The 15,418-nt window shown below is 42.4% G+C and overlaps 1 protein-coding gene across 1 annotated transcript in view; it reads right to left on the bottom strand.

The window, feature by feature from the left end:
* The window catches only part of vwa8 (von Willebrand factor A domain containing 8), a 107,943-nt gene that overhangs the window by 89,217 nt on the left and 3,308 nt on the right, over positions 1-15,418 (bottom strand). Inside the window, exons 5-12 of the mRNA XM_063005615.1 lie at positions 9,961-10,128; positions 8,952-9,116; positions 8,816-8,865; positions 8,614-8,722; positions 8,404-8,508; positions 4,831-4,953; positions 4,562-4,696; positions 1,766-1,843 (exon numbers count right to left, since the gene is read on the bottom strand). Coding sequence (XP_062861685.1) covers positions 1,766-1,843; positions 4,562-4,696; positions 4,831-4,953; positions 8,404-8,508; positions 8,614-8,722; positions 8,816-8,865; positions 8,952-9,116; positions 9,961-10,128 — 933 coding nt within the window. The remainder of the gene's footprint in view (positions 1-1,765; positions 1,844-4,561; positions 4,697-4,830; positions 4,954-8,403; positions 8,509-8,613; positions 8,723-8,815; positions 8,866-8,951; positions 9,117-9,960; positions 10,129-15,418) is intronic.

The raw sequence follows: 15,418 nt of genomic DNA, 5'->3' as shown, positions 1-15,418 counted from the left end.
GTCCTGGCTTTGTTTAGTGAGATAGCTTCGTGGTTAAGATACTGGTCTGGTAAAACAAAGGTAGCTAGTGCAAAACTCACCACTGCAAATTTGAGCAAGGTCCTCAATGATTGACACTGAACTTATAAATAAAATAAACAGCAATACCTAATAAAAACTTAAACAAGCACACTTAGGGCTTGTTCGAAAACCTAGTGAGCTGCCTTGCTGTCTACTGCTTACTTTGTGCTTACTTCTCTTTTAGCGCATACAATTGCCCGATTGCGCCATGCTTCCTCTCCACCAATGCCGACCCCCGCTCCGATTGAGGAGAACGAAGCTAACCCACGCCCCCTCTGTTACGCAGGCAGCATGCCGTATGCATCTTGTCACCTACACTTCGATGAGTGTAGTGCAGTTCAGCACTGTGTACGGAGAGACACACCCTGACAGCATTATTTTCTCATCTCTGTGCAGGAGCCATCAACCAGCCAGCAGAGGTGGCAACTGCACCAGTTATGAGAGAGACCCTATCCAGCTTAGTCCCACCCTGTCTGAACAACAGGCCAATCGTTGTTCATGTGGCCACTCAGCCCAGCTGTCAGGCAGAGCTGAGACTTGATACGATGTATTCAAGATCCCAGCTCTGGTTCCAGTGTGTGTTTATAAAGCTGCGCCACCTGAGCGGCCAGACACACTATTTAGCAATTATTATCGAATCATCGCAGTTTACGCTTACTAAGCTAACACAATTAGAGTCAGGCAATATAAGCCAATGGTCTAAGGCAGCACAACCCACTAGCATGCCAGCTAACATCTCCCTCTGTGTACCAAAAATGGTGAAATTGTGACTGACAAGCCCAAAATTGCGAATTTGCAAATTTCGTTCGGCCTGAGTCGCTTTTACCTCGTCATATCAAACAGTTTGTCTCATTTGAGGCGTTTTAAAAAGGTCAGCCGCAAACTGGCTCAAAGTTTAATCAAGTGAACTTTCGGCGCTGGGGCAAAAAATCGTGAGCATAATGTGTACTGCTTAGGGAAGGGCAGCAGCAAGTTAAGCGGCACCGCCACACTCCATAGGGAACAACGGCACAGTCGGCCTTCTCATGATAATGCGCCCCAACAGTAAAAGTTATACAGCTTCAATGCAGTAAGGTAGGCACTACTGTAACCCTGGCCATAGGGAGCAGTAGAGCATTATAAGCTCTGTCTTCCCTAGCACAATGAGAATCCGCTGTGCACAGAACAGCAGATAATAGACAGTAAGAGATTCAGATCTGAAAATAGAAGACCTTTGATCTGACAGAGCAGGAGCTATTTAAAGATGTTTTCATGTTTGAAAATACTAGCTTTCTTTAAAATCTCAGTGGGAATTACAAGGTCAGGATCAGCCAATTAGAAGATGCCTCCGTCCCTCCTGCTGCTTTATTGGAGGAGAGTGCAGATGACTGGGCTGGATGACCTCGGAACACACGACCTCTGGCGTGACTGTTCTGAGACTCAGTGGGCTGCGTTCTGAGCCGGCGCTCTGGTTTCCGCGGCGCGTACAATCGTTTCTCTGTAAACAGCACAGCTGCAGCTCATGCGCCGGCAACACAAATAACCAGCCACGAAGCACTGAGGATTTTACCCTGGGCGTACAGTATCTGCCAGTACAGTTTACCACCTGACCTCTAAGTGTTATCAGGAAATCATCTTTATATGTGTCATTTGTTTTTCCATTTTACACAATAACACACAATGGGCTTTTACTGGACTAGGTGTTGGTGAAACATTTCCACTGTACCTGATAAAGCATGATGGGCTCAATGCTATAACCAAGCATCTCAGCAAACTCTCGGGCAATCACTGATTTGCCACAACCCTAAAATACATCAAAGAAAAGCATGTTTTAACATACATACAGTGTATCACAAAAGTGAGTACACCCCTCACATTTCTGCAGATATTTCAGTATATCTTTTCATGGGACAACACTGACAAAATGACACTTTGACACAATGAAAAGTAGTCTGTGTGCAGCTTATATAACAGTGTAAATTTATTCTTCCCTCAAAATAACTCAATATACAGCCATTAATGTCTAAACCACCGGCAACAAAAGTGAGTACACCCCTTAGTGAAAGTTCCTGAAGTGTCAATATTTTGTGTGGCCACCATTATTTCCCAGAACTGCCTTAACTCTTCTGGGCATGGAGTTTACCCGAGCTTCACAGGTTGCCACTGGAATGCTTTTCCACTCCTCCATGACGACATCACGGAGCTGGCGGATATTCGAGACTTTGCGCTCCTCCACCTTCCGCTTGAGGATGCCCCAAAGATGTTCTATTGGGTTTAGGTCTGGAGACATGCTTGGCCAGTCCATCACCTTTACCCTCAGCCTCTTCAATAAAGCAGTGGTCGTCTTAGAGGTGTGTTTGGGGTCATTATCATGCTGGAACACTGCCCTGCGACCCAGTTTCTGGAGGAAGGGGATCATGCTCTGCTTCAGTATTTCACAGTACATATTGGAGTTCATGCGTCCCTCAATGAAATGTAACTCCCCAACACCTGCTGCACTCATGCAGCCCCAGACCATGGCATTCCCACCACCATGCTTGACTGTAGGCATGACACACTTATCTTTGTACTCCTCACCTGATTGCCGCCACACATGCTTGAGAACATCTGAACCAAACAAATTAATCTTGGTCTCATCAGACCATAGGACATGGTTCCAGTAATCCATGTCCTTTGTTGACATGTCTTCAGCAAACTGTTTGCGGGCTTTCTTGTGTAGAGACTTCAGAAGAGGCTTCCTTCTGGGGTGACAGCCATGCAGACCAATTTGATGTAGTGTGCGGCGTATGGTCTGAGCACTGACAGGCTGACCCCCCACCTTTTCAATCTCTGCAGCAATGCTGACAGCACTCCTGCGCCTATCTTTCAAAGACAGCAGTTGAATGTGACGCTGAGCACGTGCACTCAGCTTCTTTGGACGACCAACGCGAGGTCTGTTCTGAGTGGACCCTGCTCTTTTAAAACGCTGGATGATCTTGGCCACTGTGCTGCAGCTCAGTTTCAGGGTGTTGGCAATCTTCTTGTAGCCTTGGCCATCTTCATGTAGCGCAACAATTCGTCTTTTAAGATCCTCAGAGAGTTCTTTGCCATGAGGTGCCATGTGGGAACTTTCAGTGACCAGTATGAGAGAGTGTGAGAGCTGTACTACTAAATTGAACACACCTGCTCCCTATGCACACCTGAGACCTAGTAACACTAACAAATCACATAACATTTTGGAGGGAAAATGACAAGCAGTGCTCAGTTTGGACATTTAGGGGTGTAGTCTCTTAGTGGTGTACTGACTTTTGTTGCCGGTGGTTTAGACATTAATGGCTGTATATTGAGTTATTTTGAGGGAAGAATAAATTTACACTGTTATATAAGCTGCACACAGACTACTTTTCATTGTGTCAAAGTGTCATTTTGTCAGTGTTGTCCCATGAAAAGATATACTTAAATATCTGCAGAAATGTGAGGGGTGTACTCACTTTTGTGATACACTGTATGTATGCAGAATGAACTTATGTATTTTCTTTACTATTTTACTATGTATTTTCCAATATACACCGGTCAGACATAACATTATGACCACCTTCATAATATTGTGTTGGTCCCCCTTTTGCTGCCAAAACAGCACTGACCCGTCAAGGCATGGACTCCACTTGACCCCTGAAGGTGTGCTGTGATATCCGGCATGAAGATGTTAGCAGCAGATCCTTTAATTCCTGTCAGCTGCGATGTGGGGCCTCCATGGATCGGACTTGTTTGTCCAGCACATCCCACAGATGCTTGATTGGATTGAGATTTGGGGAATTTGGAGGCCAAGGCAACACCTCAAACCATTTTTGCTTTGTGGCAGGGTGCATTATCCTGCTGAAAGAGGCCACAGCCATAAGGGAATACCGTTTCCATGAAAGGGTGTACATGGTCTGCAGCATCCACATGGATGTCAGGACCCAAGGTTTCCCAGCAGAACATTACCCAAAGCATCACAGTGCCTCTGCCGGCTTGCCTTCTTCCCATAGTGCATCCTGGTGCCATGTGTTCCCCAGGTAAGCGACGTCTGTTGGATTGGAAATGAGCCTTGGCCGCCCATGACCCTGTCGCTGGTTTACCACTGTTCCTCCTTGGACCACTTTTGATAAATACTGACCACTGCAGACTGGGAACACCCCACAAAAACTGCAGTTTTGGAGATGCTCTGTCCCAGGCGTCTAGTCATCACAGTTTGGCCCTTGTCAAACTCGTTTAAATCCTTACGCTTGTCCATTTTTCCTTCTTCTAACATCAACTTTGAGGATAAAATGTTCACTTGCTGCCTAATATATCCCACTCACTAACATGTGCCGTGATGAAGAGATAATCAGTGTTACTCACTTCACCTGTCAGTGGTCATAATGTTATGCCTAGTCGGTGTGTGTATATTTGTGTTAATCACAATTACACATGTGGTACTGAAGAAATATACTAGTGAATTACTTTAAGAAATCTACTGGATGTCTAAGCCATTCTGCTGTGGTGCAGGAAATAGCTCATGTACCTTGGCCCCAATGAGACACATGTCTTTGACGAGATGTGACTGCATCATCTCGGCGAGCAGGCTAACGTGGGTGGGGGTGCTGATGAACGAAGGGCTGCTGTTTGGTGGCCGGGGTGGTCGAGATCCTGCTGGAACCTGATACAAACAGAATATTAACCCATTTAACCAATTCAATTAATGAATTTTACACAGAAAACAGACTCTGAAATTTTAGCTTTTTTAATTATGCACTGAAAGACACTTAAGTCTCATTATACTGAAGCACTGACCTGGAAACCGATGTTTCGGTCAGCAACGTTGAGGGTAACTTCTGCATGTCCTGTGTGTGCAGGTTCCACATGTACTACAGCACTCGGGGAAGCCTGCTTCTTTCCATCCAGCAGTTCAAAACGCTGCAGAGAGACAGAGAAACAGAGAGAGAAATAAGAAACAAAGGGAGAGACAGAGAAAGAAAATATGGTAACTAGCATACACCGATTAGGCATAACATTATGACCACCTTGTTTTTACAATTACTGTCCATTTTATCAGCTCCACTTACCATATAGAAGCACTTTGTATTTCTACAATTACTGATTGTAGTCCATATTTTTTGGACTGCTTTCACCCTGTTCTTCAATAGTCAGGACCCCCACAGGACCACTACAGAGCAGGTATTATTTGGGTGGTGGATCACTCTCAGCACTGCAGTGACACTGACATGGTGGTGGTGTGTTAGTGTGTGTTGTACTGGTATGAGTGGATAAGACACAACAATGCTGATGGCCTCACTGTCACTGCTGGACTGAGAATAGTCCACCAACCAAAAACATCCAGCCAACAGCGCCCCGTGGGCAGCGTCCTGTGACTACTGATGAAGGTCTAGAAGATGACCAACTCAAACAGCAGCAATAGATGAGCCATCGTCTTTGACTTTACATCTACAAGGTGGACCAATTAGGTAGGAGTGTCTAATAAAGTGGACAGTGAGTGGACATAGTATTTAAAAACTCCAGCAGCGCTGCTGTGTCTGATCCACTCATACCAGCACAACACACACTAACACACCACCACCATGTCAGTGTCACTGCAGTGTTGAGAATGATCCACCACCTAAAAATACCTAATCTGTGGTGGTTCTGACCATTAAAGAACAGGGTGAAAGCAGGCTTAAAAAGTATGTAGAGAAACAGATGGACTACAGTCAGTCATTGTAGAACTACAAAGTGCTTCTATATGGTAAGTGGAGCTGATAAAGTGGACAGTGGGTGTAGAAACAAGGAGGTGGTTTTAATGTTATGGCTCATAGGTGTAGGTCAACAGTCATGGCATTTAAATCAGCTAAAGAGTTAATGACATCCTATTCCAGCGATAAGTGTCTGTATAAAATTTATTCTGGCCATAAATGCTGAATAGTATTTTCTTTTGAGAATATGAACATTTGTTATGTCAACCAACACGCCACTGTCCATGTGAACACTGAACACAATAAATGCCTGAAATATTAGTTCTGCATTATTCGCCTGCAGACAGTCAGCTTGGCTGCAGTGATGATGTGTGGATCAGATCAGTATCAGTTTTGGCTCATACTCAGAGTTTAATATGGGAATTGGCTAGATTCCTGAAAATAAATGGGAAATAGGATCAGAACATCCCTAACCATTTTTATTGTGGGTTTTGTGGTTGGTGTTTCTATATTTTTAAAGCTCTCACTGGAAGCTTGTTTTTGGTTAGCTGTAGTATTTAAATTTTAATGTGCAAGTGAGAGTTGGAGGTGGCAGATATAAAGATGCTGCGATTCTAGTTGGGAGTGATGAGGATGCGCAGGTAGAAGAGACAGCGCAGGTAGAATGTTTTAGAGACAAAGTTAGGAGGGAGAGATTGACACAGTTTGGGAACGTCCAGACGAGGGATGAGTTCTACTGAGAGAAGAGTGCTGAGGAAGGAGTCGCCAGGCAGGAGGAGGAAAGGAAAGCCAAAAAGAGGGTTTATAAATATGGTAGTACTGGGCGGTATAACAGTTTATTCAGTATAGCGACTCTAATTTTCTTGTACAGTATGGATTTTTTCGTATACCGCCATACTGTAGCATGATTTATACAATAACCGTTGGATTCAATAGGCAGCAAATCATATAATATTGTTGGCAGCTAAAGGCACTATGAAGCGCTGTGCAGATTAAGTACAGCTCACTAGGTACCCAGGTAGCATTAGCATAACATTCTTAACAGATGAGAAAGGCTTCATTGAAATGGCGGAGAAAAAAATTTATGAATTGAGCCATGTTGGCAGTTTAGAGGGTTTTTTTTATTTAAAAAATCTGACACAGACCAAAAGACTATATACTGAGCCTATTTAATTAATAATTTTTAACTGAGTCTTTTATTTACTTAATACTTTTTTCTATTGTACCTTGAGCTGTTGTAATACTTGACTTTCCCTCTGGAATTAATAAAGTGATCGATCTGTCTGTCTGTCTGTCTGTCTGTCTGTCTGTATGGTTTGTCGTGTGGAGTGATATTATGAACGCAGTAACAATCCGCCTATGCAGGAACATGATTCCTCTATAGAGGTATGTCTTACGGAGCAAAAGTACTTCAGTTGAATTGCTATACCAACGTTATACTAACACCTAAGCAAGCTGGAGGCGTAGATATACTGTAGCCAGAAGTCCACTTTTATACAACAGACCTGTGGTCGGGTTGTACAGTGGAGTCATACATCAGTATGATCGTATAAGGGTGCACTTCATCACTGGTGACTGGAAGATTGCAAACGTCGTTTAATTGGTAAAGAGAGAATTAAGAGACTTGTATAATACTTAAATATCAAAATGATAGCGTCCTGTGACCACTGACGAAGGTCTAGAAGATGACCAACTCAAACAGCAGCAATAGATGAGCGATCGTCTCTGACTTTACATCAACAAGGTCGACCAACTAGGTAGGAGTGTCTAATAGAGTGGACAGTGAGTGGACACGGTATTTAAAAACTCCAGCAGCGCTGCTGTGTCTGATCCACTCATACCAGCACAACACACACTAACACACCACCACCATGTCAGTGTCACTGCAGTGATGAGAATGATCCACCACCTAAATAATACCTGCTCTGTGGTGGTTCTGTGGTGATCCTGACCATTGAAGAACAGGGTGAAAACAGGCTTAAAATGTATGTAGAGAAACAGATGGACTACAGTCAGGAATTGTAGAACTTCAAAGTGCTCCTATATGGTAAGTGGAGCTGATAAGGTGGACAGTGGGTGTAGAAACAAGGAGGTGGTTTTAATGTTATGGCTGTTCAGTGTAGGTCAACAGACAGTCATGGCTTTTAAATCAGCTAAATCAGGAACATGATTCCTCTATAGAAGTATGTCTTATGGAGAAAAAGTACTTCATGTCAAACAAAGTTAACATTTTGATATCCAAGTTTTGTTTTCACTAAATTGCAGTTTGCACAATAAAAACTGTTTCTGCAATTGTTTCATGCATACTGATTCCTTCATAAATTGTGTTATTTTGTTGGGTCAAGCAAACTTATAGTGCTCAAAACCTTCATTAAATACGTGATGTAATAAAACGGTTTATATTCTATGTGCTCTTGACAGTAGAATAAGCCACAAACGTATATAAAGTCCCAGTCATACAAAAAAAAAAACACCCTGATATATGATGAAACCGCCAGAATCTTAAAAAAATTCACTGATACAAATTTTTGGTCATACCGCCCAGTCCTAAGGTGATGGAGGACATGCAGGTGGTTGGTATGACAGAGAAGGATGGTTCAGGACAGGACAGGAGGTGAATGATTCGCTGTAGTGACCCCTAATGGGGTCTATATAAATACCATATAGAGACACTTACACCGAGTACAGTTTCCACTGCGTTTCGGCCCTCCTTTCCTAGCATGGACTCGTATGGGTAAAGCCTCCGGACCAGCCGTTGAGCAGACAGCATAGGAAACAAGTCCTGCAACATCAATATCAGCACTTCAGCCACTATACCTCACATGCCACTGATCTTTAGTTCACATTTTCTTTACAATCTGAATGGTGTAGTTTACACCCCTCTCACCAGCACTCGCACAGCAGAAGGTAAATTGTCCACAGGGAAGTCGGGAAGGCCCAGATTTACAGATTCTTGCGAGCAAAGAGTAGTAGCACATGACAACAGCTGAGACACTCTGATATGAAAGAAGAAAAACACACAAAAAAGCATTTTAGTTTGTACAGACGGGCGGAAGAACCTGCGCTATGAGATCCTGAATGTTTCATACCGTTCAGCGGCCACATTTGGTGCAGAACTATAAAGAAGCTCGAGCTGGTCCTGAGAACAGAAACAAATATTATAAGTCTTGTTTAATACAGCATCACACATCACAGGCAGTAATAAATGATGTGAGACCTTTGTACCTTAAAAGGCAGGTAGTAGACGTCTCTGGCCTGGAAGCGAGATCGTAAGGGTGGATCTAGAGGATTGCCCTTGTATCGGGGCACAGGTAGGCCTAGAGCGATGACCCGGAAATCCTCACTCACACGCACAATCTTCCACTGGTCTAGTTCTTCTTTAGTGTGCTCCTGTTAGACATTAACACATCATGTAAAATTTTATTTACAAAAAACAAGGTTCCAGAGTTTTAAGACATTCAACAGGAAGCCTCTATGATCTCAATTCCGATGTAGCTCATTAAATATTTTTTAATGTTTTAAATGTATTGATTTTAGAGACATTTGGACATTATTCTGACTATAAATTATATAAATAGTTTAATCATCACAACATAGAATAACTTTATTATGAAGCTTCACAAGTGCTAGACTGGCCTGCCTGCAGTCCAGACCCAATAAAGCAAATCCTATAACATGCCCCTATTTTTAACTGATTACAACAAATTTTGTGTTTTTATTTACACATGATCAATTCCATATATGACTGGTGAATTACCAAATACATACACCTCACTGTCACTGCAGGATTGAGAATAGTTCACCAACCAAAAATATCCAGCCAAAAGCGCCCTGTGGGCAGCGTCCTGTGACCACTGATGAAGGTCTAGAAGGTGACCAACTCAAACAGCAGCAATAGATGAGCGATCGTCTCTGACTTAACATCTACAAGGTGGACCAGCTAGGTAGGAGTGTCTAATAGAGTGGACAGTGAGTGGACACGGTATTTAAAAACTCCAGCAGCTGCTGTGTCTGACCCACTCATACCAGCACAACACACACTAATACGTATGTGTATGTAGAGAAACAGATGGACTACAGTCAGTAATTGTAGAACTACAAAATGCTTCTATATGGTAAGTGGAGTGTGTATGTACATATACATGTACAGTATATATAAACTATTATTTATAACAGAATTGAACAAAGCTTTAGTGAGTTTTACTGCTTATTTGTATACGTTAAGCATTATGACCTGTAGCAGTTTGTCGTAGCGCTGGGCAGCCATGAGGAAGCGTCCGTCCTCTAGCTGCATCTCACGGTTTTCCAGCAGGTTGTTGAGAACGGGCAGAACGTTCCGCTCTGCCTTTTCTAGACCCTCCAGAACCAAAATTCGTCCCTCGGTCGCCGCTCTCACAGCACACTGCATAGATGACAGCAAACCCAAACATCAATCATTTAAAATGGCAACTTAATAGCTCACATACATTTATATAAATATGCATTGACTAGCCTGACCCATCTTACAATGGTACAGCAGCAAGCACTCATATAGTAAAAGAACAGTTGCCGAAATTAATTAAAGCCAAAAGTTTAAGAACACATGACCATTAACTTGGTGGATGTCCAGCTGAAAACCATGACCTCACTTTGAGGCTACAATACATCAGTTAGAACTCAATAATTAGGAGAGTTGTCCAAATACTTTAAGCCATATAGTATAAGTCTCCTACAAGCATGTCAACTTTCAACAAACTACTGCACATAGTAAACTGAAAACAGGCCTCAGATAAAAAATCTGATATTCCAAAAATGACCTGTTTTATTTTAACCGAGCTTTTTTAAATCCTGACCAAATTCTAAAGATTCATCCAGACAAACATGTGTCTGCAGTAAGCAAAGTCTTGACGTCAAAGGCAGGAAATTCTAAGCGACTCGAGTGACCACAAAACAAGCTGCCATGTAATTAGGCTAAACGTAAGTATATGGCTGATTGTGTGGGTATAGAGCCTATGAAAGTGCAACCAGAAGCTCTATATTTAACTCTGGATTTATTTCCATAATATACTCTATAATCCCATAATGACTAGAAATAGTAGCGGCAGAGGACAGGGAAGTAGTTAAAACCAGACGTCACATACCGGCCACACACTGTGTTGATCAATGAGACTGCAATAGGTCAGAGGAAAATTACACCTAAAGTTTTACATTAAGGCACATTTTTAAAGAGACCAAAGACTAAAGAACTTCTCAAAGAACATCTCAGCACTGTGTAGCTAAATGACGCAGAGCTGAGATGGAAAAACTGATCTCAGAGCAATAACTTTTCCTCAAATTCATGGACCGAAATGCCTTCCATTCACCTTGTGAGGGAATAAGTTAAAGCTGGGTATGTTGTGTCACCCTTGTAAATACATGCAATGGTTTTCCTGAGCAGCTGAGAACTTTCCAGCCACAAAGTGGAACTGAGCTATAGCAAACTCTAGCACAGACGCTGAGCCCAATGGTCAATGTGATGCAAAATGTCTTCATGTTTGTTTTATATGCTATATACAGTGTATCACAAAAGTGAGTACACCCCTCACATTTCTGCAGATATTTAAGTATATCTTTTCATGGGACAACACTGACAAAATGACACTTTGACACAATGAAAAGTAGTCTGTGTGCAGCTTATATAACAGTGTAAATTTATTCTTCCCTCAAAATAACTCAATATACAGCCATTAATGTCTAAACCACCGGCAACAAAAGTGAGTACACCCCTTAGTGAAAGTTCCTGAAGTGTCAATATTTTGTGTGGCCACCATTATTTCCCAGAACTGCCTTAACTCTCCTGGGCATGGAGTTTACCAGAGCTTCACAGGTTGCCACTGGAATGCTTTTCCACTCCTCCATGACGACATCACGGAGCTGGCGGATATTCGAGACTTTGCGCTCCTCCACCTTCCGCTTGAGGATGCCCCAAAGATGTTCTATTGGGTTTAGGTCTGGAGACATGCTAGGCCAGTCCATCACCTTTACCCTCAGCCTCTTCAATAAAGCAGTGGTCGTCTTAGAGGTGTGTTTGGGGTCATTATCATGCTGGAACACTGCCCTGCGACACAGTTTCCAGAGGGAGGGGATCATGCTCTGCTTCAGTATTTCACAGTACATATTGGAGTTCATGTGTCCCTCAATGAAATGTAACTCCCCAACACCTGCTGCACTCATGCAGCCCCAGACCATGGCATTCCCACCACCATGCTTGACTGTAGGCATGACACACTTATCTTTGTACTCCTCACCTGATTGCCGCCACACATGCTTGAGACCATCTGAACCAAACAAATTAATCTTGGTCTCATCAGACCATAGGACATGGTTCCAGTAATCCATGTCCTTTGTTGACATGTCTTCAGCAAACTGTTTGCGGGCTTTCTTGTGTAGAGACTTCAGAAGAGGCTTCCTTCTGGGGTGACAGCCATGCAGACCAATTTGATGTAGTGTGCGGCGTATGGTCTGAGCACTGAAAGGCTGACCCCCCACCTTTTCAATCTCTGCAGCAATGCTGACAGCACTCCTGCGCCTATCTTTCAAAGACAGCAGTTGGATGTGACGCTGAGCACGTGCACTCAGCTTCTTTGGATGACCAACGCGAGGTCTGTTCTGAGTGGACCCTGCTCTTTTAAAACGCTGGATGATCTTGGCCACTGTGCTGCAGCTCAGTTTCAGGGTGTTGGCAATCTTCTTGTAGCCTTGGCCATCTTCATGTAGCACAACAATTCGTCTTTTAAGATCCTCAGAGAGTTCTTTGCCATGAGGTGCCATGTTGGAACTTTCAGTGACCAGTATGAGAGAGTGTGAGAGCTGTACTACTAAATTGAACACACCTGCTCCCTATGCACACCTGAGACCTAGTAACACTAACGAGTCACATGACATTTTGGAGGGAAAATGACAAGCAGTGCTCAATTTGGACATTTAGGGGTATAGTCTGTTAGGAGTGTACTCACTTTTGTTGCCGGTGGTTTAGACATTAATGGCTGTATATTGAGTTATTTTGAGGGAACAATAAATTTACACTGTTATATAAGCTGCACACAGACTACTTTTCATTGTGTCTAAGTGTCATTTTGTCAGTGTTGTCCCATGAAAAGATATACTTAAATATCTGCAGAAATGTGAGGGGTGTACTCACTTTTGTGATACACTGTAACTAGAAATATGTGTACACCTGACCACAAGCTTGGGCATTCATGTAGACACCCAGGGTCACAAGAGTGGACAACAGGATACTCAGCAGTACCCGAGCCAGTGAAAAGCAGTGAGCAGATAAAGATCACACAAAAAAGGTGACACTTACCTGCACAGTATCCCATTTATGACACCAGACTGTTAGCATTAGCCCTTTCTTTGCTGGTTGACTAAAACTTAACATCATATGTCAGTTTTGGTAACCTAAACTTTGTTTAAACATCTGGCAGTTTACTGCTGTCAATATTAATAAAAACTAGAAAAAAACTGACAAGATTTGATTCGAACATTTAACCTTTTGATTTGAACCTTTAATCTTCTGATTAATAACCCAGAGCCCTAACTACTGAGCTATCCCTGCTATTAAGTTAATGCAATATAAACTGAAATTAGATCCCAAGGTGCTGTTGTAGACAGTTGGAACATGTTTATATAGGGCATTTACACTTGCAGCATCTAGCAGACACTGTTATCCAAAATACACCAAATACAATTAAAGCAATTGATGGTTAAGGGCCTTGCTCAGGTGCCCAACAGTGGCAGCTTGGTGGTGGTGGGGCTTGAATCAGCAGAGTTCAACTGTCACCTCATTCTAACTGCTATTTAACACTGACCAGCACACAATCATATGCTGCATGGTTTTCATTTACAGGGTTGAAGTTGCCGTCTCTTAAGTTCTCTGTGCATATACGACAGGTTAATTAGAACTTGAAGTCCATAAGGCATAAAAGATGTTGACTAGATGATATATAGAGCTTAAAACTTTAGTTTTCCCCGCTTGCTATGATAGGTTGTAAATGGTGGAGGTCTTCTTTTCCTTTTATGCTACTCAGTAGCCCATAACGCCCTATGCCCCTCTAATGACACATCTGGAAATAATTCAATAGATAAAAACATGAACTATGAACAGTTTAAATAGCTGTTAACTGTTAGCTGTTAATACGTAAGGAATAAATGTTTAACTGATAAAATTTTTACAATTAGTGTGGCTTTCTTAATATAGCTGAAAACTACACTAAAGGGTTACTAATAACATTTCTGCTACTGAAGAGGAATCTAATTGGTTTCCAGTAGCAGAGTTTTGGCTGTTATCAGAATTGGAATACTGACAACAATATTTCCTCTAAATTTAGATAATATACGTACTGTCCTTTGTTTTAAGGTAAACCACTCAGAAAATACAGAAGAGTACTGTATTATTGTTCAAATATTTTCTATTCCTACAGTGTTCCTGAAGAAAACTAAACAGCATTTTATTTCTAGAGCTGTGTATATGGGTCACATAAAAAGCACAGAACCCCTGAGAACAAAACAGTTCAGACTCTCTCTCCCGCCCTCACTTACAAACACACAGACACACAACTATAGAGTCTTACATTTACATTTTTGGCAACGCAGACGCCTTTATCCAAAGTGACTTTCAGTACTGTGACAGTGTACAGTCTGAGCATCTGAGAGTTAAGGGGCCTTGCTCAAGGGCCAAACAACAGCAACCTGGCAGTGGTGGGTCTCGGACCAGAAACTTTCGAATTACTAGTAAAGTACCTTAAGGCTACAACTGGTTACCACTGGATTGCCAGTGGATAATCTTCCTAATCTAATGGCACTGTATTTTAAAATGTCTATTGTCTAACCCTATCAATGATGCAGAACACACTCATTTTTGATCCTCAAGCATGCAGATAATTTAAATGTAATTTTAATTTAATTTATTTACAAGCTGTAACATACAACTTAGAAAGGCTTAGTGTGAAAGAGACCTACATAGGACCTGGGTGCAACCTAACTTAACACATTTGGGATTAACTACAATGCAAAGAGAGGCCTTTTCACCTAGCATCTATGCTTGATTGATACCTGTAACAGCAGTAAGTAAGTTATTTATATATATATATATATATATATTTAATGAATTTTTCTCCCATTTTCTCCTAATTTAGTGTAGTCAATTTGTCAAAGGTGCCTCTATCCACCAATCAGAGTCCTTGCATAGCGTTTTGAAGACCCCACCCACATATTCCGGTCATCCCTCCTGCAGGCAATGCCAATTATGCCCGCTAAATGGCGCCCAGCCAGCTGGTGGCAACGCCGAGTTTCGAACCGAGGAGTTCAGAATCTCGGTGCTGGTGTGCTAGTGGAATATCCTGCTGCACCCCCTGGGTGCCTAGCAAAGTTTTTGAATACAGATGTTTTATAGATACATGGCTGTATTGTGAACAGGATATTTAAGTTATTTCAAGCCAAACCCACCAAATCTGTATTTCAGGACCTTGCTTACAGTACAGGGGTACAATCATGTCAATTTGTCACACCTAATATGGGTGGGTAGCACTGTCGCCTCACAGCAACAAGGTCCCATGTTTGACTCCAAGCTGGAGCGGTTCGGGTCTATTCTGAGTGGAGTTTGCATGTTCTCCCTGTGTCTGCATGGGTTTCCTCCCACAGTCCAAAGACATGCAAGTGAGGTGAATTGGAGA

Source organism: Trichomycterus rosablanca, chromosome 12, assembly GCF_030014385.1.
Source record: "Trichomycterus rosablanca isolate fTriRos1 chromosome 12, fTriRos1.hap1, whole genome shotgun sequence".
NCBI classification, from domain to species: domain Eukaryota; kingdom Metazoa; phylum Chordata; class Actinopteri; order Siluriformes; family Trichomycteridae; genus Trichomycterus; species Trichomycterus rosablanca.
This window is presented reverse-complemented; position numbering and strand designations above follow the sequence as displayed.